A 22,575-nucleotide genomic window follows, 5' to 3' on the forward strand; every position below is an offset into this window, starting at 1 on the left:
TCAAGCATAAACCCCTCTGTTGGTTAAGCTTTATTTCCATTTTGCTCCAGGTTTACCAGATTCTTGATCTAGCCAAGCTGGGAGGATTTGCTACACTGAGTGGATACAAACCTCTACATTAAAATCTTCAGTAAAGACATGAAAAGCCTGCCAACTTCCATTTTATTATGCCATCACCATATTAGTCCACATGAATAAGCCCTTAAGTTGGGGTTTTCTTGCCTAAGTAAAGACCGGAGTGGAAGAAAGAATAAAATTAATATGAAGATGAAAGACAAGAGAGCTTGGTCTCAAATTTACCTTGTTGGTAGGGTGCTGGCTCAAATGGTGGGGCAGCTCCTCTAGGATCTTGATAAAACATATCTGCTTGGTGAGTACTGTACAACTGAGACCCTCGTGGTACCATCTGCAACTGCTTGGTCACAGATACTGAAGGCAGATCTGTGGGTGCCCGAGCAGGCACAGGATGAGGGTTCACTGGTAAGGCGGAAATGGAACTCTTGGGGACAGATTCCATCCTGAAAAGTAGAAAGGTGGCACTGCTCACTACGGTCTGATATAGCAGACTATATTTTAAAACACTGTCTTGGTTTGTGTTCCATCTTTTGATGGCTTACTTCATCTTCTCCAGATAAAACATAAGCAAACAGGGAAGTAAGACAGTTGGGAGTTTTAGCTTTAAGACCTCTACTCTATTCTATGACTTTAAAAAAAACAAACCAACTAAAACCAATCCAACCACCCCATTCTGTTTCTTTTCTAGAGCAGGGGTTTGCTTTGTTTCTACTGCATATTTACACACATGACACTTGGAACAACAGTTAGGAAGAGCCGTACAAGTCAGGAGGGGATCCAGGGGCACTGCTACTCAGATGGTCCATCTTCCCTGGTTTCAGAGCCGTTTCATAACCGGAGTCAGTCCCTCGAGAAATAAGTTGCGTCACTGTGCTGCCTGTTGGTACAATTCCATTTGGCAGGGCAGAAGTCTTCCTACTGGGCAAGTCCACTCCCCCTTCCTCCGAGAGGATAGCTCCTGAAGGCAGGCCCACCTCATTTAGCTGGCCCAGGGAGGCACTCAGGGGTCTTCTGGGAACCAGACGCTTGTTCATTTTACGGAACCTTAAGAAAAAGAAACACCAACAGTTGAAACAAAAATCCAGGGAGATGCATTTTCAAGATTTTAAAACACAGATGCTACCAAAAGCTTCAAGTTGGAACTCAAGTTTCCTAAGGGCTTGTGAGAAATTGGCTACAATTGTTAGACTACAATTTCACCGCTGTTTGAGCTATTCATAGCAGTTCCAATCAGAGGAATGAGGATGGATTTTTCATGACAAGTAAACCAAGAATTCACAGCTAAACTTCAGACAGCAAATTTCACATTCTTTGTCCTGTACCTAAACACATTTTAACTGAAGAGAAAACCCACAAAAAAAATCACATAAAAATATTACCTATAGTAACAGAAGCTCCAGAGTAAGAATTCCAGATGCTGCAGAATAAAAATCCCAGATTTTGTTTCGTTCAGAAATCAATAGCAGAAAAATGAAGCGATCATTTGTCCAACACTAAGCCAAATCAAGCCTTTATTGCCATGTGGCAGCTTTCTTTGTTCAGATTTATGTTCCTGTACCAATATGCACCCTTACACTATTTGTGTAGTTTGATTAATTGATTGCAGAGACAAAAACTCTGTCATTCCAAAAATTCACTGCTTCTACTATGTCTGAACATAACCCTTGAAACCAATGCTTTTGGTTCACTAGGTACACACACTATTGCAGGGGCAAAGAAAGTGGGGAGGAAGGTGGGCAATTGTACTCTATCACTCAATCTTCTGATAATTTTCACGTTTGCCCACGTGCATGGCATTAATGGCCAAGGCAAAAAGGGTTTTTTTTGTTGTTGTTGTTGGGTTTTGTTGCTGGTTTTGAGCTGTGACTGAGTCTAGAGCCAGAAAAAGTGTAATCTTGTTATACAGATCAGAGCTGTTCAGCTCTAAGGGTTCATTGACTATCTTCTAACCACCTCCATAAAGAGTCCACCAACACCCCATCTTCCTAAAGTATAAAATTCAGTCTATATGGTGTTAACAGTGGGAATTGTCCAGAATGCATTAAAAAGGACTAAACAAACCAGGCTGTCACCACACTAGAAGCACAGAAATAGGGACAGCCTACAGCTTTCCAAACACAGTGCTTAGAAGTCGTGCTGGCATCTCAAATCAGTCAGGCAAGTCAGCTGGACACAGAGAGATGAGCGGAAAGCAGCTCCCCAGGCTGAACTTACGGCTTTACTTTGGCATCCTGCTCAATACCCAAACCGTTTTCTCCCTGCATAGCAGTGCTGCCACATTCTCCTTGACAATTACTGCTGTATATCTGCCTCACATCAGGGCTCTTAAAGGTGCAGTGTCTGATGGCTTCCTGGCTCTCCGAAGGCCTGCACACAGTCTGCAGGATGGGGAGGCCTGGCCATCCCTGCTCTTTCCAATTACAACACTACACTCAGGAAAGATGGACATGGTATAGACACCTTTTCCATCAAGGGTGACAAAGAATTTCTACAGCATGCTTCATGATAAAATATTTAGAAAGAATAAGCTGCACAATGCTGCTCTCTGGATTTTTATGAACAATTAATAGTTTTTTGCAGTCTCCACACATACAGGACACAAAAATAATCTAAAACAGTTTAATACTTGCCTATGCACACTGGGGTTTTGTTCCTTGCCAAGAGAAGCAGCAGCTACTGTTTAAGCAAGTCTAGATTATCATTTGCTGTCCAAATTACCACATACTTCCCCACAACCTTCCCGTAGACTTAAAGCTGTGTATAGATACAGGAACTACATAGCAACAGCAATATATATTATTCTTACTAAGCCTTTTTTAAAGGAGGAGCACTCACACAATAGGTACTCAAAGGAATTAAAACAAAGGTAACAGGTACAAGGAAGAATTGAAAGTTGAAGTTCCTCAACCACCTACAGAAACTGCTGCAACCTGAAACAGAACAAGCACTGGCTTTGCTTACAACAGTTTACAAAGTCACACAAGTCAGTCTGGATAAATAGGGCTCTTTCACCTGCAAGGCTAACAGACAGTCCTTGATACATACAACTATTTCAGAGGTACTAATAGTGATTCACTACCGTCGTTAAATCATCCAAACCAGCACTACCAATCTCAGTTTTCTTAGCACCACAACAGGAAGGGAAAAAACCCAAGTGTTTCTGCAGAACACAAGTATCAAAGTCCTATTCTCTGTTCATTTGAATAACTGCCTTTGTTACTCTCAAGACCATGTGCTCTGCTCTTTTTCCCCCCTTCCTGTTTTGCCAATGTACTGCACACTGGCTGTACTATACAGTCAACGAACTTCCATATTAATGCTTCCAGTCTTAAAAAAGAAAAAACAACCTAGAACAACTATGTATAGTTTCAAATCCTTGGAGTCTTATAAAAAAAACCAAAACAAAACACAAACAACAAACCCCAGGAGCACCTTTTCTTTGAAAGATTTGAATTCATTCAGCCAAAAAAAGCAAGTAACAAGTTACAATGTATTTCATGCAACATATGTATTTATTTCTTTCTTTTAATTCTTAAATAATACATTTTACTTGAAAAAACAATGCAATAAACCACCTTTGTAAGAGCAGCAGCTTGCTCTTGGATAACTGAGTCCCCTCTAAATCTAATATCCACATAGCTTATTTACTGCAGACTTCATATGACCACCTTTTTTTAACTCTTCAGCAACAGCTTTAACCACTTCAGGTTACTGCATAGGCAATCTCTCAGTAAGTTTCAAAATACTGTGTAGAAAGAAAACTTGTGAAGCTGGTTTTTAGATCTCTCAAAGGCAGCACAGAACAAGAGAACCCCTGCATCAGGAAAACTGCCAGCAATGTACTTCTCACACCTGAATATAAGGCAAGGCAAGAAGTATGCAAAAAATAAACAACCATAATAGATGCAGTCAAACAGCATCTTTAGCTATGTTTAAGTAAGAAAAAAAAGAGTCCCATCTCCAAAACCTCCAGTAACACTGCTGTAGATATCAAACTTTTGTAACTGAATCACAGGATGTTTTGCTTTGTATCCAAGAACAAGCACTTCCAAAATTTTGAAGAGTTTTACAAGTTCTTTGCATTATTTCTTGTTAATGTAACAAAGAAGTTATGCCTCCTCTCCTCATTTCCTAGATCTTATCTGTAACTCTTACGGACAAGAAGAAACAGAGATTGGGCTGATTTCTACTGTAAGAGGTACACTTACTTTTCTAGCTCCTCCTGTGAATGTGCAAACGTGCAGCTGGCCCCTCGGGGGCATCCTCCTCTCTGTTTCATGTCTCGACACATGTATGTCTTGTACTTGCTGTGCTGAGGAGGCTGACAGGATTAAAGAAACCAGGTGAGATACTGAATAGAAGGGTACTTAACCAAGAGCTGAATACATCTTCTTATAGGCCTGAAGAAAATTCCCTCAGTGTTTAGGTTCCATAAATGTCTAACGTAAAATAAATGACTGCAGCAGTATTCATGTTTTAGATTCAAGAGTAAGTATTTCGACAAGTCAGTAAACCTTTTTTATTCAAATTCCTTACTGGAGCTTGACTGGAAGACAGCTGTATGTTTTGGGATACAGTTAAGTGGACAAATCTGATAGACTGAAAAAAAATTACTGTGTTTAATCAGAAATTGCCAAGTATTCATCAATGCTTGTGGCAGACTGAAAATACAATTTAGTCAGCTACTCTTCCTTTGCTTTCTGTTGGCTCAAATTGCACTTGAGTATCCTTTTCATGTCTAGGAAAGTTAAAATTTCCTCAAGTTCCCCTTTACCCCTTTTGGACTAAAAATCTCTTCACTATCTACAGTAATTACTTCCATCAATAGTTGGAGATGCACTCCTGCTCCTACAGAGATCAGCAGGAGATGGGTTGTCTTCTGTATTTTTCTTAGTTAAGTTTCCCTAAGAAACAACCATTTACTGCAATCTTGCTGTCTGTATGCATACCCATTTGCCATTCCCTTTAAACAAGTTCTGACAGGGCCAGAGATGGTCTCAAAGACACTGAAGTTCCTACAGTTTTCATGGCAGAATTAAATCAGAGGCAGAAATACCCAACTAGGAGTTCCCACTAAGGGAAAGAGCTCTAAAAGTAAAGTCTTGTTTTCCATGAAATCCAGCCAGAAGATACAAATCTCTAAGCAGATATCTGTAAACTGATGTTTTTTTCTTTTCTTATTCCTCCCCCACTCCTCCAACTGTAGTAAAAAAAGGATTTAGGCACGGTGTACAAGAGCTGCAAAGCCTTCTGCTGGCCACTGCTGCTGGACAGCAAAACTCTGCCCAACGCTCACTTGGGAGGCTTTGGGTTCCCTTCCAAGCAGGGCAGCATGTACCAGGTCTAGGCAATGGTCTCACCAGAACAAAAACCCTCGCTGTTTATTCCATCCCAACTTCCACTTGTGTATTCCTACTGCTATTCCTCCTGCTGGTAGCAATGCTCATTTGCCACCCATATGAATGCAAAAAGGTAAGACAGTAGAAATAATTCACTCTAATTTTGCCTCTTATTTTTGGCAGAGATGATCTTTCAACTAGTTCAGCTCCCCAAACCAGCTCTCCAAGAGGATGAGTGCCAAAGCAAGGGAGTGGGAATGTGTGACAGACAGCAAAGTCTTGCAGCAGCAGCTAGCATTTATACCAACTTAGCTACACAACAAAATGAGATCAAAAGAACATGTGATAAGATAGCTAGGAGATAAGATAATATTTGTATTTGGCAACATCATTTCATTTCTGAAAGTTTTGCCTCATGAATTTAGAAGGTACCTTTGTATGAAGTCTTCCAAAGTGTTTAAACTTCACAGATCATTAAGCACAGGTTAAAAAAATAAACAAACAAACAAAAAAAACCCACATCTCATTTACACCGAGCTGTTTGAATGAAATCTGTCACATAAAAACAAACCAAAGAAAATTCTCACAGATCATAATGCTAAACCTCCCAGCTTCTCTTCTCTATCCTCTCTAGTCAGGAGGGATGTTTATTCATTTCCCTAAGCTTGCAGATTTTCATCCTGGTGAGCTATGCAAAGTAATGCAACAGGTACTGAGGTGTGTGTGTGCATTTTGTTTTTTCTTTTGGTGCTTTCCCCCCCCTCCATTTCTTCTTTTGATAAATATGACACAGCAATGCTATTTTTTAATCAGCTTCTCATTAAACCAGGTGCCTCAGATGACAGTTGTAAATATCAGCTATTCAATACAGCAAACGAAATTTCAGACCAAGAATTTCCTAAGTGATTTAACTTTTACCTGTTGCTGATCTGTTCCTTTCTTGCTGTGATTCTGGATATAATCAACCAAGCCATGAACCACGGTCCTTACAGCAACTAGTCCATTTTCCAGTTGTTCCCATGTTGGAGGTGGTGCATCTATCGCATTATGAAAAGTCATCAGGTTTTTCCAAAACGAGGTAGAAAGAAACCATCAGTATGACAAAACTTGACTAGACAGTCAAAATGATTCAACTGGAAATGTGTATCATTAGATAAAAAGGATTCAGCCTCTTAATTCAGGGATATGAACCACTTAAGAATAAAGCTACCTATAGACTCAAGTCTGAACCACACAATACACCAAACGAGCCAGTAAGCCCATCACCAGCATGTCAAATTGTTTCCTTTTCCCAAACATTTCATATCCCACAAGAACTCCATAGTAAGTGCTTTCTACTAACTCTGCATGCAATGCACAACTTGGGCTGAAAGTCCCTTTTCTCACTCGGTCTCCTGCAGGTTAACTCATTCCGTACAAACACCATCATCCCCAGCCTAGATCACGCAGTCACTGAGTAGCAACAGAAACTGATGTCTCTCACATGGAAAAACGTTACAAAGCAAATCTATGCATCAGCCCTTCATCTAACATACAGGAGTGTGAATGAATTGCACAACCCTAACTACAGTGAGGTTTGATCTTTCTAGCCAACTAATTTTTCTAATAGTTCAATCTGTCCCAGCAGCTGACACTCCCACCCCATGCCTACACTGTGCTGCAAAACACTGGACCTCCAAGTGCTTCACTAAGCACCACCTTAGCACAAGTACTTTCTTTTCTGCTCACAAGGACTAGATTCTTCTCCAGAGGCACTTGAAGGCACCTACAGAACTGCAGGGAAACAACTCAACAGCACAGAAGACCAGCACATCAAGACCAGACTCACCTACTGAAAGTGAGCAAGGCTGTTAGTGATTCCACTAACAAAGGTGCAGTACACACACAGAGTTCTGTCCCTGACTTGTTACAGAATGAAAGCCTTGGGAAGAAAGCACTACATCTTCTTTGAACTGGTCCTCATTTGAAAGGTTAATGTATTTTTTTGAAGAGAAACTAAGAACAACTCTTCATCTCCTGCAATCACAGTTAAGGCTTTTGCATTATTTTGATATTAATATTGATTTTACAGACAGTAACAGGTATAAAATAAAGCTTCAGCCAGAATATTCTCCATTCCATCCTTTCCCTTCTCCCTCAGGCACTTCCCCTGCACACTACTTCTCTTCCAACCATTTCCATCTTTCTCTCCTCTGTCAAAAGCTCAAATTTTAATTTCCCAGTTACATTCTTTCCAACTAACCTCTCCATCCCAAACTGTCTTTCACACATCTGCAGAATTACATATTAACAAGAAAAATGCTAAATTCCCTAGGATAACAGATCTTTCTTGACTAGACTGATTTTTTTTTTCTCATCTTCTGTCTATTCAATCTATCAAAATACTACTCTGGAGTCTAAAGTTGTTCACATAGAAGTTGCTCAATTATTTTAAGCTGCCTCTAAGGATCTTCTGAGTGCTGTGTCTGTGGTCTTGAGACCTCATATCAAAAAGTAATACACAGAATTCCTAAAACAAAGAAAACAACACACGGTTTCTACCTAAGATAATGAAGTCCTTGATCTGATGAAGACTTCCTCTAGTTTGTAAACAAATTATTTGCTCTGGTAAAGAGATAGAAACAGCTATCGCAGAGCAACAGTGAAGGCTCTGCATTAAGCACAGTGGTTCCATCAACAGTCCCATTGCTCTGCAAATCTGGTTTTAAATCAGCAGCATGTGTACTAGATAAGGGAAAACAAGGAAGCCAGGATTGCTGCCACTCCTCGCAGTCAGCACTGCCTGATGCCAAGTATACACCATGTAACCCCACAGGATTATGCCTATTCTATATCCTCATCCACGGTCACTCTGTGCTGTCAAGCAAGAAAGCTCTTGGAGCAGTGAAATGATTCCTGACATACTTTGGAATCTATTTTATCTTCAGAACAGTTCAGTTCCTTATACAGATTACTGCTGCTCCCAGGCTAGTTATGGATACCACTCAAGAATCTTATGTTTATTATGCTTTATGTATGTATGTTTTCTTCCACTTGATGAACAGCTATCAATTCTTCTGCAATGTTAAACTCCTCTTGTTGATCGCTAGTTTAAAGGACTTTATCAAACATCTTGACTTACCTGGACTGGGATCGATGTTTGCCAGAAGCTCTAGGTGAGGTCGAAGACGATTCAGGTTGGCTGGATCTCCAGTCCTCTGAAGAGCAATAGTTAGCTCCTGAACACTCTGTGCAAATGAGGCTGGGGTCTGCAACTTAAAAAAATTATAATAATTAACTTTCTACAGGCAAAGTAATCCTCGTCCTTTCTGAAGGCAGCTCCACAAGCTCACAAGAGCTGTCTTCCAAAACCTGTCACATGTTTTCTGCACAAGCCCATTTCAGTTCGCACCTTCAACTAAATTGCTTTTCCAGTATGAAGAACACTAATTCTTTGACACTACAGGTTTAAATACAGCTCTAAACAGATAATAAACAGAAAAAATACAGGCTAGTGTTATTTCTAGCAATGTAATCTATTTCTCCCCTGTGTTGTGCTGGCACTCAAAAAAGGTTTCTGAAGAGTCTATTATCTCCAAACCAAAGAGTTTGCACCCTGTTTTAAACCAAGTATAGCAGAGGAAGAGCAAGGCAGTTGAAGGAGAAAGCAAGGTAGCAACGTTTTATTCACTAACATCACACCATTTCAGTATGCAAAATCCTTTCATTCTACCTAGACTCTTCAGAAGATGATTGGCAGAACACCTGAAAAGGTGGGCAAAGGCATGAATAACACATTAGACTGATCTTGAAGCTAACCCTCCCACAGAGCAACCAAAGCAACTGCGTCATAGCTTTTGTAATAACCCATCAAATTTAGGTTCTTCCCATTTAAGTTCCTACCCTTCACCCCATGTTCCAGAGGTCAAGTATTTTATTTAAGAAAACCGCTTCCACTTGTCTTTCCTACTTCAGGTACAGACTAGGAGGCTGATTTGGTTTCAACTCATGCAATAACATTATCCTTGGAAACACAAACCATTAACCCAGCTACCGCTCTTCAGGAAGGACTGGGAAGTTAACCTTTGTGACTTCCCATCTGGAAGTAGATGTAAAGTAGAAAGACATAACAAGGTGGAAAAGGGCTCAAGATTGATTCAGTAGCAAATATGTATTCTAATTATTTAGGCACAAGAGTTTTGAAATATTAGGGACACTATTTGAAAATTCTTATCACAGGCATTTAGATCAAAGATAGACTGGGCTGACTTGAGGTGGCTTTACCTTGTCAATGATAGACTGCATGTGGGATTTGTGAGACTGGTCTCCATAGAGCAGCGAGGACCACTGATCCGGCGCAATGCGCAGGCCGGCTTCCATAGCTATTTGAACTATCTGGGAATCATGTTCCCTTCTCAGAGCTTCGTACGTCCGAAACTCCTCCTTCAGCTGCATCAGAGAGGAATCTTCATCTCGCTTTGTCACCTGGTTGGGAGAAACAAGCCAAATAGGATTAATCAGGACAAACCAGAGATTATGTAAAGTCCAAAGCAAGTGAAATCCTCGCTCAGCAACTAAGTTCTTTCTCCCAGACTAAACCAAACTATGACAACTGTGCAGTAAGGAGTAGTTCCTATTAAAACAACACACTCCTCAAAGCAGGATCTCTATGAAATGAGTATCAATAAAGTCACTTCAGCTCTGATACAGATACTGGTGGAACTGTCACACTTCCTATACAAGGTTAACTTCTCCAGTTAAGGTGTTTTGTTTGTACTGCAGTTTTGTTTGAAGCAAACAAAAAGCAAAACATTTAGCAGCAAAAAAACATTTTTTTCCTCCTTTAGCAAAAGTCAATGAAGTTGATCACCTAGAAATGGACCACTAAATGCTGTAATATTTAAGCTGCACAGTAAGCAGATTAAGTTCTTTTTATACAGCTCTGATATCCAAGAGCCTTGTATTTCTCCGTTTCTAACCACACCACTACTCAATCAACAGAGCTGGGGATTTTCCAGCTTTAAGCCTCTTCTAAGGAGGTAAGTTCCAGTGACTGACTTACAGGTTTTGTTACTCTTGGGCAGAGTCAAACCCCAGCTTTACAGCTTAAACTTGCAATTTCAGCCTATGCTCTCCAAACACATGGCTTTTAATGAGTGATGTTTTCTGTAACTACACATTTTGGGGCATCTTTAATGTTTCAGGACAATGAAAATTCAAAGTGAAACCCAATAGTTTTCACAGCATTATAAAATCTCCAAGCAAAATCTCCATACCTTGAAGCATGAGGCTCTGTAAAGAAGCTGAACAACATGCCCAATGCTAGTTTTAGAAGCCTGAGGAAACCGTGGCTCCAGCCTCTGAACCACAAAGAGAACCAAGACCTTCCGTGACAGAGCAGATCCATCTTCCAGAGCCAGCAGAACCAGCTTTAAAGCCTCCTCCTGCATTGCTAGTTGGAGGGGAAACACCAAAAAAAAAAAAAAAAAAAAAAAAAAAAAAAAAAAAAAAAAAGAGACAAAGGATGAGAGAGAATCCAGGTTTCTGCACAGTTTCTTCTTTCCCTACATGGGGGTGATCAGCTACAAGATCCCCCACTGCACACACACAAACCCAGAGACAGGAAAAGGAGCTCAGCAAGAGGGAAGGAACACTCCCAGATTCCTAGACAAGGAAAATAGAACTTTCAACATTTTATCATAATTTGTTTAAATTTGGGTATCAGATGATAGGAAAACTTCTTTGTTGTCTACGTCTCTCTTTTTAGTTTTCAAAGTGTATTATCTACATCCTACACTTATCCCAGCAGAAAAACCTGAAAGGCCGAGGAAGAGCAAGGTCTGGTCCCTTGCCTGTGAAAGAGCAACCAAGTGTGCACGCTAACAAATCAGGTGGTGTAGCGTATTCTGCTAGGTAACAAGCCTCTCTTCCCTGCAGTGGTACAAAAGTTAGCATCCCCAAGTTAGGCTTCTTTCATTTGTTTCAATGGGGAAAAGCTTCTCAGTTATTTTTTTCTTTAATAAACTGGCTTCATATGTCAAGGCATGTATTTGCTCGTCCTCAAAATGCAAAGTCAGCATTTTCAGTAATGAGACTTCATTAATATTTAAATAAAAGTCAATGGTTTAATATTCTATGAAAAAGAATTCTAAGTATGTAATTTTTAAGATTGCACCACCCCCAAACGTAGCAAATGTCTCCCCATGACTGTTTTGTAATTTTATTGCCCTAGAAAAAGAAAAGAAGCCATGTCCAGTCACTTCTAAGTAACCCTGTTTTTACCCAAAGAGTCTTATTTCTTTGAAGAACAGCAAGTGAGCAACTACTTGCTATTTTATCCCAAGAACAAAAGGACACACATCATTCTGAATTTTATAAAAGACTTTCAAAAGTACTAAGCATATGAGAAAGTCCATGAGAGCAGTCCAACAGATACATCAGCAATTCTGAAGCCCTACTATTAAGAAATTAAGCCACTGCCTAATAAAATCACTCAGGCAACTCAACAATCATCTATCAACCCTCCTCCATGCTAAATTGCTTCCAGTATGGAATTTTAGGACTGTGATGTCACCTACCTGGTCCAAGGAACTGGCATCCTCTGGCTCTGACTGCAGCCCAGAGGTTGGAAGAGAGCTGCTGAGGATTTTGATGCTGAAGAATGAGCTCTGTGACTGTCCTTTCACCAAGTGACCGTGCTGCACGCATTGCTCTGATGCGCCCTTCTTCCTCCACTAGCTGACAATGAACTAACGTCACAAGTTTCCTTTGCATGGGACGACTTAGCACGCTCTGAGTAGTGCTGTTCAGACCCACACCTTCCAAAAAAATGACACAGAAAAAAAATTAATAAACTACCTCCTATCTCCTCTATTTTTGCCAGCCTTCAATGACTTGTGCTGTGGAAATGCAATCCTAGCTCTCATGATGTTTACTAGAGAAGGCCTATCACAAGTTCATTTTTGTTGGTTCATTTTACTCAACATTAAAAACAGTTCTTGGGAATCAGCTTTGAGGTTCAAGTCTTGTGGGCAAGAAGGTGCAACCTCTTGCACCTTCCCTGGTGCCCCCTCAAGGGTAGGGCCATTCTGCAGTCCTTCCTGTATTCACAAGCTTCAGGAATCACTGCCTTCCTTGATCTTTATCTGTTTTCACAAGATATTCACGCTTTTTTATCAGTACTGGACACCTCCACTGATTTGGCCTAGCAAAGACAAACTTGTTTGAGTTCACAATTGTTATGGTGATGTTTAATTATGTGTAAAAACTGTGATTCACAAATGTGCTGGGAGCCACTGAAACCAGGTTAAAGGAGTAAGTGGCTTGTTAGACATAGAGCTGCCAGACTGAACTTGTTTCACAGCACTGAGCTTGCTCACTGGGCCACTACTCCTCAGAGCAGTACTGCTATCACACTGTAATAGTTGGTAATAGTTGGAAAAGCTTCAGACAGCTTGTTGCAAAAATTAAGTTTTGAAAACCTGATGTCTATGATGCACATCTGTACTACTTGGGTTTGCTGTGAGGATGGGGAGGCACTGGCACAGGTTGTTGGAAAGTTGTGCATGCCCCATCTCTAGAAGTGTTCAGGGTCAAGCTGGACAGGGCTCTGAGCAACCTGGTCTAGTTGAAGATGTCCCTGCCCACTGCAGGAGGGTTGGTCGCAATGAGCTTTAAAGGTCCCGTCCAACCCAAATCCTTCCATAATCCTATGGTTTTGTAAGTCCAACATATATAATATAAAATCCATTCTCTTGAACCCAGTGCAGTTTTGCTAACTAAGAATTACTCAGATTGATCCAGCTTTTGTGTAAGACCTTGTATAAGCAGAGTATTAATTATTTCTCTTCTAAAGAATGAATGTAGTATCTTTCTCATTTCAGTTTATTCCTCCTCCATAAACAAGCTGCACCACTCAGTTATCTCGAAGAAAGCAGAATTAAAAAAAAAAAAAAGGCAGAATTACTTCTTTTTACTTAAGTCTACAGAGGTCAACTCAACTTACAGTTTGTCTCATCTTACTATACTGCAGCCAAATAGTTCAGCCTCTGTTGAACACTTCCTTTGATAAAATGCCTTTAAATTCCTCCCCCCTGCAAGTGTAGACATAACAATGACCAGGGAAGTCGATCCGGTTTCTGAAAAAGGTCTATATCCATTTTTCAAATAGATTAACTAGCCCGTTGAAGAGTTTGTTTTGAAATGTTTCCAGCTGTCATTTTCCAAGGAAACAATGCAGGAACTACCTCTGGCGCTGCTAAGTGGTTTGAGGTACAATGCTAATTCTTCCACACATTTCTTCCCCTCCTCATAATGCTTGGTATCTTCAGCTCCACTACATAAAGTAATTGGCTGCTGCTCAGGAACCTGAAAGGAGATGAGATGTACATCTATGATGAATACGCATAAATAAGTGGCAGGCATGCTTACAAACATCACATCAACCTTGTTAATACCAAGCATTTCCTGTTTTGCTCCTCTTCCGTGTTTTTTCTGTATTAGTAAGCATTCTTTCAGCTTAATGATCAAACAGTATTTAAAAAAAAAATCAGCTAAAATGAAATTTTAAAAAATACTGAATTTATGCTTAGCAGACTTTTTATTTAGCGGCTGACAGAAACTAGATGCAGCAGACTTATTCTGTAACTAAAGCATTACATGAGAAACATGACATTTCTTGTAACTATAAAACTTTAGCTGAAATAAAATATATTGAGACATTCACAACAGTCTAGCAAAAAAAAAAAAAAGAAAAAATGGCAAAAAGGGAAAAAAAGAAGAAATCGCAATAAATCAAATGAACTCTGGTTTGAAGGTAAGTACAAATTTGTATCTTGGGCCTCTCAGCTGTAAAATCAGAGAAGAATAAGCACCCAATATTCTAACACATCCTTATAATATATTCTGATTAGACCAAATTACCAAGCAGGAATATCAAATGCATATGAACATGTCCTGCCAAGTATTAATCTGACAACACAGACCAGTTACATTTACAGGTTGCGTTTTTGTTTGCTTTGAAGATTTGGGTTTTTTTCAGCTGTGGCATTTATTTCTTCATCCAGGCATTCACCAGAAATCAGGTTTTTTCAAGGGGATGTTGGACTACTCCTTCCCTCAAGTTAAAACTGTTTTTGTTTTCCTCGAGTTGCATTCTTAAAGCTTTAAGCAAATTAGGGATGCGGTATAGTACTGTACTAATACTTTCCAGCACCGCTATTCAGCGACCATGGGATTGATAGGATAGAAAATTGGAATTTCTCAGAAGACTAAACACAAGGACTTTTGGGATATGCTATTGAAGTGAAAGCAGATCTCAGACTTCAACTTCTCTTTCCAAGTCAATCATTATCCCACTGGCAACAACAGCATGCTAATCCCACATATCTGCTTACAGGGACCAACCCAGGCCTCAATCTAAAAGCACAAGCCTTTAATGCTTGCGTTAAAGAGAGTTACAAACCTGGTTACCTTCATATGCATATAAAGGCCACAAAGAGCAGCATGATGAGCAGCAGCAAATAAAAGCAGTCACTATATATGTATGTGCATATTTTACACATATATGGTTGCCACCACTAACGTGCATAGGATCTTAGCCATTTTAGTAGAAAATAATGGTTCAAACCCATGATCTCACTTCTCCTACAGGTTTAGGCAACCACACCTGCTAAGTTGTTCATTTGACACATATTGCAAAATAAAAATTACTAGCTACACATATCTTGCTTTTACAGCAGGTAAAGTGTCTGACAAGACACGGACAAGAAAGTGTCAGTGTAATACATCAGCTGCAATTAAGAGAGTTGGTATCACCCCAAAACTAACATTATCAAGGTAGCCTGGATCAGGCACTGCTGCTTTTACTCAAAGGGAAAAAACAAAATCAAGTTGAACCACACCAAGACAGCAAGGTTAGCCTGGATGATTTTACAGTTAGCTTGAAATTTTGGGGTGGTTTTGGGGTTTTAACTTCAGAAATGATCTGGGGTTTGTTTGAGTTGTTTTGGGGGTTTTGTGTGTCTGTAAGCAAGAACGCTCTCAGCAGGAGATTTTGCAATGCTGTCTTACAGTGGTCAGCTATAAATGTTGCAACAGCCTCAGCTGGACTGGTTTCTTCGGATTTGGCAAACAAATATTAAACACCTTCAACATTTGCTTTCATGTTAACAGAACGCTCCACCTCCTTTTCAAAGCCATTGCTGTTTTAGCAGTCTGCTGCTGTCTGTGCAGTTATACAAGCAAAACTGGCTTATTGATCAAACAACATGCATCTCATGCATTTGTGCCAAGAGAGAGACTACAGAGCCTCTGCCCCATTTACTGCTGTAATATATTTTGTGCAAATTCCTATTTACTGCTGCAAGCATTCAGTCTGGCCCTGGAGACAACCCAAAATAGAACCACAGCATCACAACACCCTGCAGACAAAGATGGCCTGGGACAGGAAGCTGTGCTCAGCCCTGGATTTCGATCTTGAATTAAGGTAGGTTTAGCACACATTCACAGCAGCAGTTTGGAATGCCATACACAGCACAACCTCACCAGCGAGACACAAGCACTGTCTAGGCAACTGACAGAATGCTTCCCCCTCCCCCAGGAAAAAGCTGGCATAGAAAAACTTCCACTAGTTAAGCTATTCAACACTGTATCTGCATATCATTCCCTGTTCTTCTCTTTGCAAGGCAAGAATAAAACAAGATGCTTATTTTGTGGTTTCAGGAGTCTTCACGAAAAGAGAATGTATTTCTACACACACACAGAGACACCTCATCTTCATTCGTGTGATGCATCTCGCAATAAAACTTAATGAAGTTGCTCTTTTGCTGGGTCTATTACATGTACTTCACAGACTTCAAAAAAGTATTTTGTTAGAATGATCATAAGGGACGACAGGCACTAACTAGAACCCATCTGGACATGAGCAAAACCAGGCTGCCCAGAAAGGTTGTGGAGTCTCTTTCCCTGGAGAGATTCCAAACCCACCGGGACACTGTGATCCTGGGCAACCTGCTCTGGGTGACTCTGCTTTAACAGAGAGGCTAGACTAGATGGCCCCAAGAGGTCCCTTCTAAACCCCACCAGTCTGCTATTCTGTGATCTATCAAGAAGAAAAAAAAAAAGGAATGGTACAGATATGATTCATCATCAAATTCACAGGAGATACGAATTTTAACTTTGGCTCTGTCATGGAATTGCTAAGGAACAATTGAGAGAAGCTTTTTAACTTCCTCTTCACAAAGTATCTTTTCAATAGCATGCAGGGCCCTATGGTCACTTCTGTTTACAGGCCTCTTGAGAGCCTCAAAATAGATGCCCTGCAGAGTGAGTTATTTTTATCCTCATTCAATATTCCCTTTTCTCAGACACCACACCCTTATCAGTTTTCACTGCAGATATATTCACATAACATAATAAACACCTCCCAAGGGGGATTAGAACAGGACAGGAAAAATTATTATCTCAGATGTTTAATGACTTCGGATTTGTGTACATCTGCCTTGGCAATGACTGCATCCTGGCAGCGGAACACTGCCCAACAGAATGACTGGGAAGAGGCAGGTTATGACGCCAGGAGGAAGCGGACTGGAAAAAAACGCTAAAGCATCACCTCATACCAGGCAGTGATTCTGAATTGGTGAGTTAAGTGTAATTTGATGAAGGATGTCAGCTTGAGTTGTCACTAATTACCATTAGACATCTAATTGCATGGAATGAGAACATGTTAAACAGACCAAACCCCATTCTGTCTGGTTTGAAAATTGTTTCCCTCTTAATGTGCATTTCTTTTTCCCCAGATGATTTGCTTCCTCCTTAAAAACAAAAACAAAACCAAAACAACCACAAAACCAAAACCAAACAACCAACACAAGCAAAACCTAAAGGCAAGTGTCTTCAAGTCCTTGAGAATTTGTACTAAGGACAACTTCTTCACAGATAACTCTTCTTTTGTGGCACCTTATTCCGCCAGAAGTTAAAATAAAAACATTATCAAATGTGTCACTGATCTCTCTGCAATCCACCCCTTTTGAAAGGGCTGCGAGTTCAGATCACTCCACCCTTCTCTCATCATATACATGATTCTATTGCCTAATGCCTAGAATTGCATTTACCATGTCCAGCAGGAGATTACGAAAGAAATTAAAGCACCACAGGAATTTTTGCCACTCAATGTCACCTGTGTGGAACGTGCACACTGCTGTTTCATTTGTTAAAAAAACAGAAGGGAAGAGCTTAGATGACAGATCCATGATTATGCTCCTTCAAAACACTGCCTGTTGAATGAATAGCTGCATACAGTGAGTAATATGTAGATGCCTGAAGACTTAAAATTCAAACCCCCACTCCCATAGAAACTGGCTTAAGGGATTTCTTTGTCCAAGTTTAAAAGGCAAGGTATTCCATGAATGCCTTTTTGATTTGCATTCAAGGCCACTGTGCCTCCCTTCCTTCACAATACACTTAACTCCAGCTTAGGTGCTCAGCTATTTCCAGCTCTCCCAAGAATAGTAATTTCCATCTTCCCTTATAGCCCTTTTTCCCCCCTGCCATCACCTTATGTGGCTGAACTGCCCAACTCCACCTTCCACAACAGATCCTGTAACACTGTTCCTATGAACTGTACTAGAGTGGGGGTGCAGGAATCTAAGAGTCTGCAACAGTCAATTATCAAGTGCGGCTATAACCTGAGCAACAAGTTTCATCTTTGGAAACGGGTGGAGAGAGGGAAATCTGAGAAACAGGCTGTAATTCAAGTCAGAAACAACTCCTTCCACCATTAAAATGATGAAGCCCACACAAATAGAAAATTCAAATGTCAAAGAAATAGGTTACTACTTTCCCAGGTGACTGTGACAAATTTAGCACATCTTCCCCAAAAGTACAGTCCTGCTTATTTCATCCCTTGTGCCTGCACAAAAGCCAGCCAATGTGACTTGCCCTGGAATCCCATCACTGCTGTCAGTCATGGAACATAGCTATTTCTTTAAAATGCCTGGTCTCCTCCTCTGCCTATAGCAAAAAAAGTGCTGAACACTTACAAATGGGTGAATTTCTCAGAAGCCTCCCCAAAGGGAAAAGAACAAACTGTTCTTTTTCCCCCTAGATAAAAGCTTTAATTGTGTTATACCCTTTTCTTCCAAAGTGAAACTTTTTTGGAATTTGTCACTTAAAAATGAAAGAATTACACACCTCCACAGGTACAGGTTAAGGTGTACAGGCTGTTGATTAGGGAATGTCAAGGACACATTCACCCTCCTGAAACTAAACCAAGAAGTGAAACAAGAAAATGGGCTTTTTTTCCACTGAAGTTGATATTATTCTCATGCTTTGCAAGCTGGCCTGCTGCTTGCAGGTAGTTTTTGCTGATATGTACCAAAGAGAGCCCTACTTCTTAATAGGAGAGAGTTCAAAATTAGTGTATTTTCTCTGAAGTAATTTATTATTTTGTCTTTAGCCAAGCTTTTTTTTCTGTGAAAAAACCCCAAAAACAATCTTTATAGCAACTAGTAGAAAACAGCAACTGTTTCTCTGTCTTTGACAGCAAAACCATGTACTGATTTCCTAGTACTCCACAGTACAACAGGTGCCAGAAGGGAAAGGGAAAAGAAAGGAGGGCAAGTTCTACTGAACACTGATTTCATTCGCATGCACATTGCAATTAGGAGCTGGGAGGGAGGTGGTGCAAATTTCTCAAGGGAAAAGTTTGGTAGTAATCAAAACCCCACTAAGATCATTGACTGGTGTTTTGGTATCAGCATGCATGGAGCAGCACGAATGCAGGACTGAGTGGCAAGTGAGGAGGGGAGGGAATACTTCCCTATTCTAGGGGCAATTTGCAGCTTTAAGGCCGTCATGAAATTTACAAGTCCTATAAATCTTGTTGACATAATTTTTGTACTCCTCTTTGCATCTTAAAATTTTAATGTTATTAATTCAATATCTGAACCTAGAGTTCAGAGCACTCTCAAGACAAATGCAATACTATCATAAAGCCACTTTTCCCTCTCCATATCTCATGCACATATGGATGAGGAAACTCTGGCTGGCTAACTAGCAAAACCAGAATAAAACTCTCAGTAAACTCTAACAGGGGCAGGGTGATTTTTCCATCTCATTCCAGAGAATCTTCTTTTTAATGGAAATTTTAATTCAGATAAAGATCGAATTAAAAAGCTACCACATAGCTTCTCACAAAGCTTAAAAAACGCACACAAAACCACAAAAAAACGCAGGAAGACAATGAAATTTATCAAAAATGTGAGCATCTGGATGCAGCTGGAATTGTTCTAGAAACTCCAGAACAGAAGGTAGAAGGGAGAAAGAGAATTATGTTTATTTTAGGGCATCACTCTCAGATCTCTCACTGCTTGGAAGCTCTTCAAAGGTGGTGGCACACATATCTCACAGAAATGAAGCACATTCCATCTCATCATCCTCTCCTGTAGAGCAGGATGAGTCACTTCACTTGGCCAGAAATAGGAGTCAATTTAAAAACTTCTCAAATAACTTCCATGCCATACATTGCAGAACAACAACATCAACAAATCAGCTGTATTATTACAGAAACATTCAGGTTGGAAAAGACCCTCAGGATCACCAAGTCCAACCGATAACCCTACTCTACAAAGTTCACCCCTAAACCATATCCCCAAGCACCACATCCAAAAGACCCTTAAACACATCCAGGGTTGGTAACTCAACCACCTCCCTGGGCAGCATATTCTAATGCCTGACCACTCTTTCCATGAAAAAATTTTTCCTAATGTCCAGTCTAAACCTACCCAGTCACAGCTTAAAGCTGTTCCCTCTTGTTCTATCACTAAATACCTGGGAGAAGAGACTAGCACCAGCCTCTCTACAATGTCCTTTCAGGTACTTGTGGAGAGCGATTAGGTCTCCCCTCAGCCTCCTCTTTTTCAAACTACACAGCCCCAGCTCCCTCAGTTGCTCTTCATAAGATTTATTCTCCAGACCCTTCACCAGCTATTACTGGATAAACCAAATGAAAAAAGAAGTTGCAAAAGCATGTCTGGATCTCTAGGTCACAATACCTCATAAAAAGCATCTGTCTTTCCCTCACACCTTTTAAAGTTCGTCCACAGCTCTTCCCTTTTTCCTGAACTATGGATTGCACAGAATTTTCTGCTGCCTCCAGTTCCACCCAGCCCAGACACAAAGCCAAAACAATAACCCCTCTATAACAACTGCACCCCATCTACATTTTTGTTCCTCACCCGTAAGTTAGACATGACTGCCCTTCCTCACTCTGAAGTTAGCCACAATTGTCCCTCCTCTACCCAAGTCCACAATCCTGTCCATCGTTGGGAGGTATGGGTTACAGGAAACTACCAGTGATCAAACAAGGATAAGCTTGGGCCAATTGAAGTCCATGCTGCAACTGAACAGGGCGATCATACTTTCCACGCATCCCTGCCCCCTCCCTCAGGATGCCATCAGCATCAGTACCATGGGAATACTCATCTTCACCAGATCAGCAGTTCAGCTGACCTCAGAAGTACTTGGTTCCAGTAAAAAGGGGAGTCTTGGGCAGGCTCCTCAAATCACTTACGTGTATTTAGATTAACGCAGCAGCTCAAAGTTACATTTCCAGACAACAGTTTCAAATGAAACATAAGGCAGTACAAAAGTTGCTAGCAGAGGGGTCTGTCCCACTTCCCTTACCCTCAGGGAAATCAATCACAAGTCTATAGGGTCAATATGGTAAAGCACATTAGCTACTATAGAAGAATGGCTTCCCACCAAATAAGCTCACTGATCCAGTTCATCTCTTCAGCAGAGCATAGCTAGATACAACTTAGGGAAGAAGGAAGGGAACAGAACCAACCCGTTCTGGTGACAGTCCACAGTTACACTAAATGAGATGCAACACAAACACAGTCAGTGACCAGCAGAAGTAAGATTTGAACTGTTGTTCTAGGTGCCTCTACTACAGCACATCAAAGATCTAAAACCTGTATTCACCTAAATCAGTCTATAAAAGGGAAGATGTCTATTATACACACCATTAACAGAGTCATATTCCTTATTCATGAGCTGTCCTTCTAAAAGCAAGGCAGAAAGCAACAGAGATTTTTTTTTTTTTTTTTTTTTACCTGAGCACCCACTAGCTGCAGTAAAGCTGAGTTCACAGGAAGGAGTTCAATGTCTGTGTTGATAGTGGTCTGGTCAAAAGGGCATGCCTTACGGTGGAGCTTGTTGAGGCACATCTTGCAGACAGTGTGGCCGCAACCCAAGCTGATGGGCTTCCGAATTGTTTCGTCGAAAGTCTGTGTGCAAATTGGGCAGGAGAGAAAATCCGTCCATTGTGGAGCTTGTACAGGCATTGCTTCAGGAGTTAAGTGACAAGACAAAAAAAAAAAATCTAAAGCACAGATTCCACTGGAATCAAATCTTTGAAAAAAAAATAAGTCAGTCTGTTTTTAAATATCTTCTGTAAGTACAGACAGTCAGCACATAGTGTGAAACATAACCTAGGAGAAAACACAGAAACAGGAAATTAGCGATCTCTACTGGAATAGGTCTGTGAAATGCTTTGTGCTAGGTAAATACCACTTGTAGAGGTATAGCTAAACTAGGAGTGCAGTCTTCCATTGAGTCATGACTAGCTTTAATTCCAGCTGGTTTCTGGCACTGAAAAAGCCACTTAAAATCACTTCTGCCGTTATGTAGCTTAAAAAATACAAATCAGGATGGTTACCAACCAAGATAAAAATCAAATAAATAAAAATCATGATGTCATTGAAATTATAAGACTAGTTAGCTTTTAGTTTTTATGTTCTCTTTTTTCCTTACAAATGAGCCAATTAACATTAACTAGCTTTGAATAAAAAAGGCAGTTTTTGAAGGGCTGTTGTGTTTGTTCCACTCAAACAACTTTTTACAGTATTTAAACAACTTTCCTTAGACAAGGCTTCATCCAAAGCCTCTATCACAAGCAAGCTTTCCTCTGAGTTCAGTGGACTCTGAATGGACATACAATGACTCCACAGAAACATGTGAGCTGCCACAGCCTCCAGAAAAACAGGATGAATGGCTCAGGGTGCAGCCAGACACTGTCTGCTTGCAATCCAGCTCAGCGACACTGCCAGGTAACACTACCTACTGCCACTCCAGCACCTTCAGCACCTGCTGGCTGGCCTGTACAGAGCTGCAAGCTACC

General features: G+C 40.5%; 1 protein-coding gene across 1 annotated transcript in view; it reads right to left on the bottom strand.

Moving 5' to 3' along the window:
- Positions 1-21,742, bottom strand: part of RC3H1 (ring finger and CCCH-type domains 1) — a 34,432-nt gene extending 12,690 nt beyond the window's left edge. Inside the window, 10 exon segments of the mRNA XM_054384261.1 lie at positions 301-518; positions 838-1,119; positions 4,284-4,396; positions 6,333-6,451; positions 8,536-8,668; positions 9,678-9,878; positions 10,670-10,845; positions 11,972-12,211; positions 13,640-13,760; positions 21,509-21,742. Coding sequence (XP_054240236.1) covers positions 301-518; positions 838-1,119; positions 4,284-4,396; positions 6,333-6,451; positions 8,536-8,668; positions 9,678-9,878; positions 10,670-10,845; positions 11,972-12,211; positions 13,640-13,760; positions 21,509-21,739 — 1,834 coding nt within the window. The 5' untranslated portion in view covers positions 21,740-21,742.
- Between the last annotated feature and the right edge of the window lie 833 nt (positions 21,743-22,575).

Source organism: Indicator indicator, chromosome 10, assembly GCF_027791375.1.
Source record: "Indicator indicator isolate 239-I01 chromosome 10, UM_Iind_1.1, whole genome shotgun sequence".
Lineage (NCBI taxonomy): Eukaryota > Metazoa > Chordata > Aves > Piciformes > Indicatoridae > Indicator > Indicator indicator.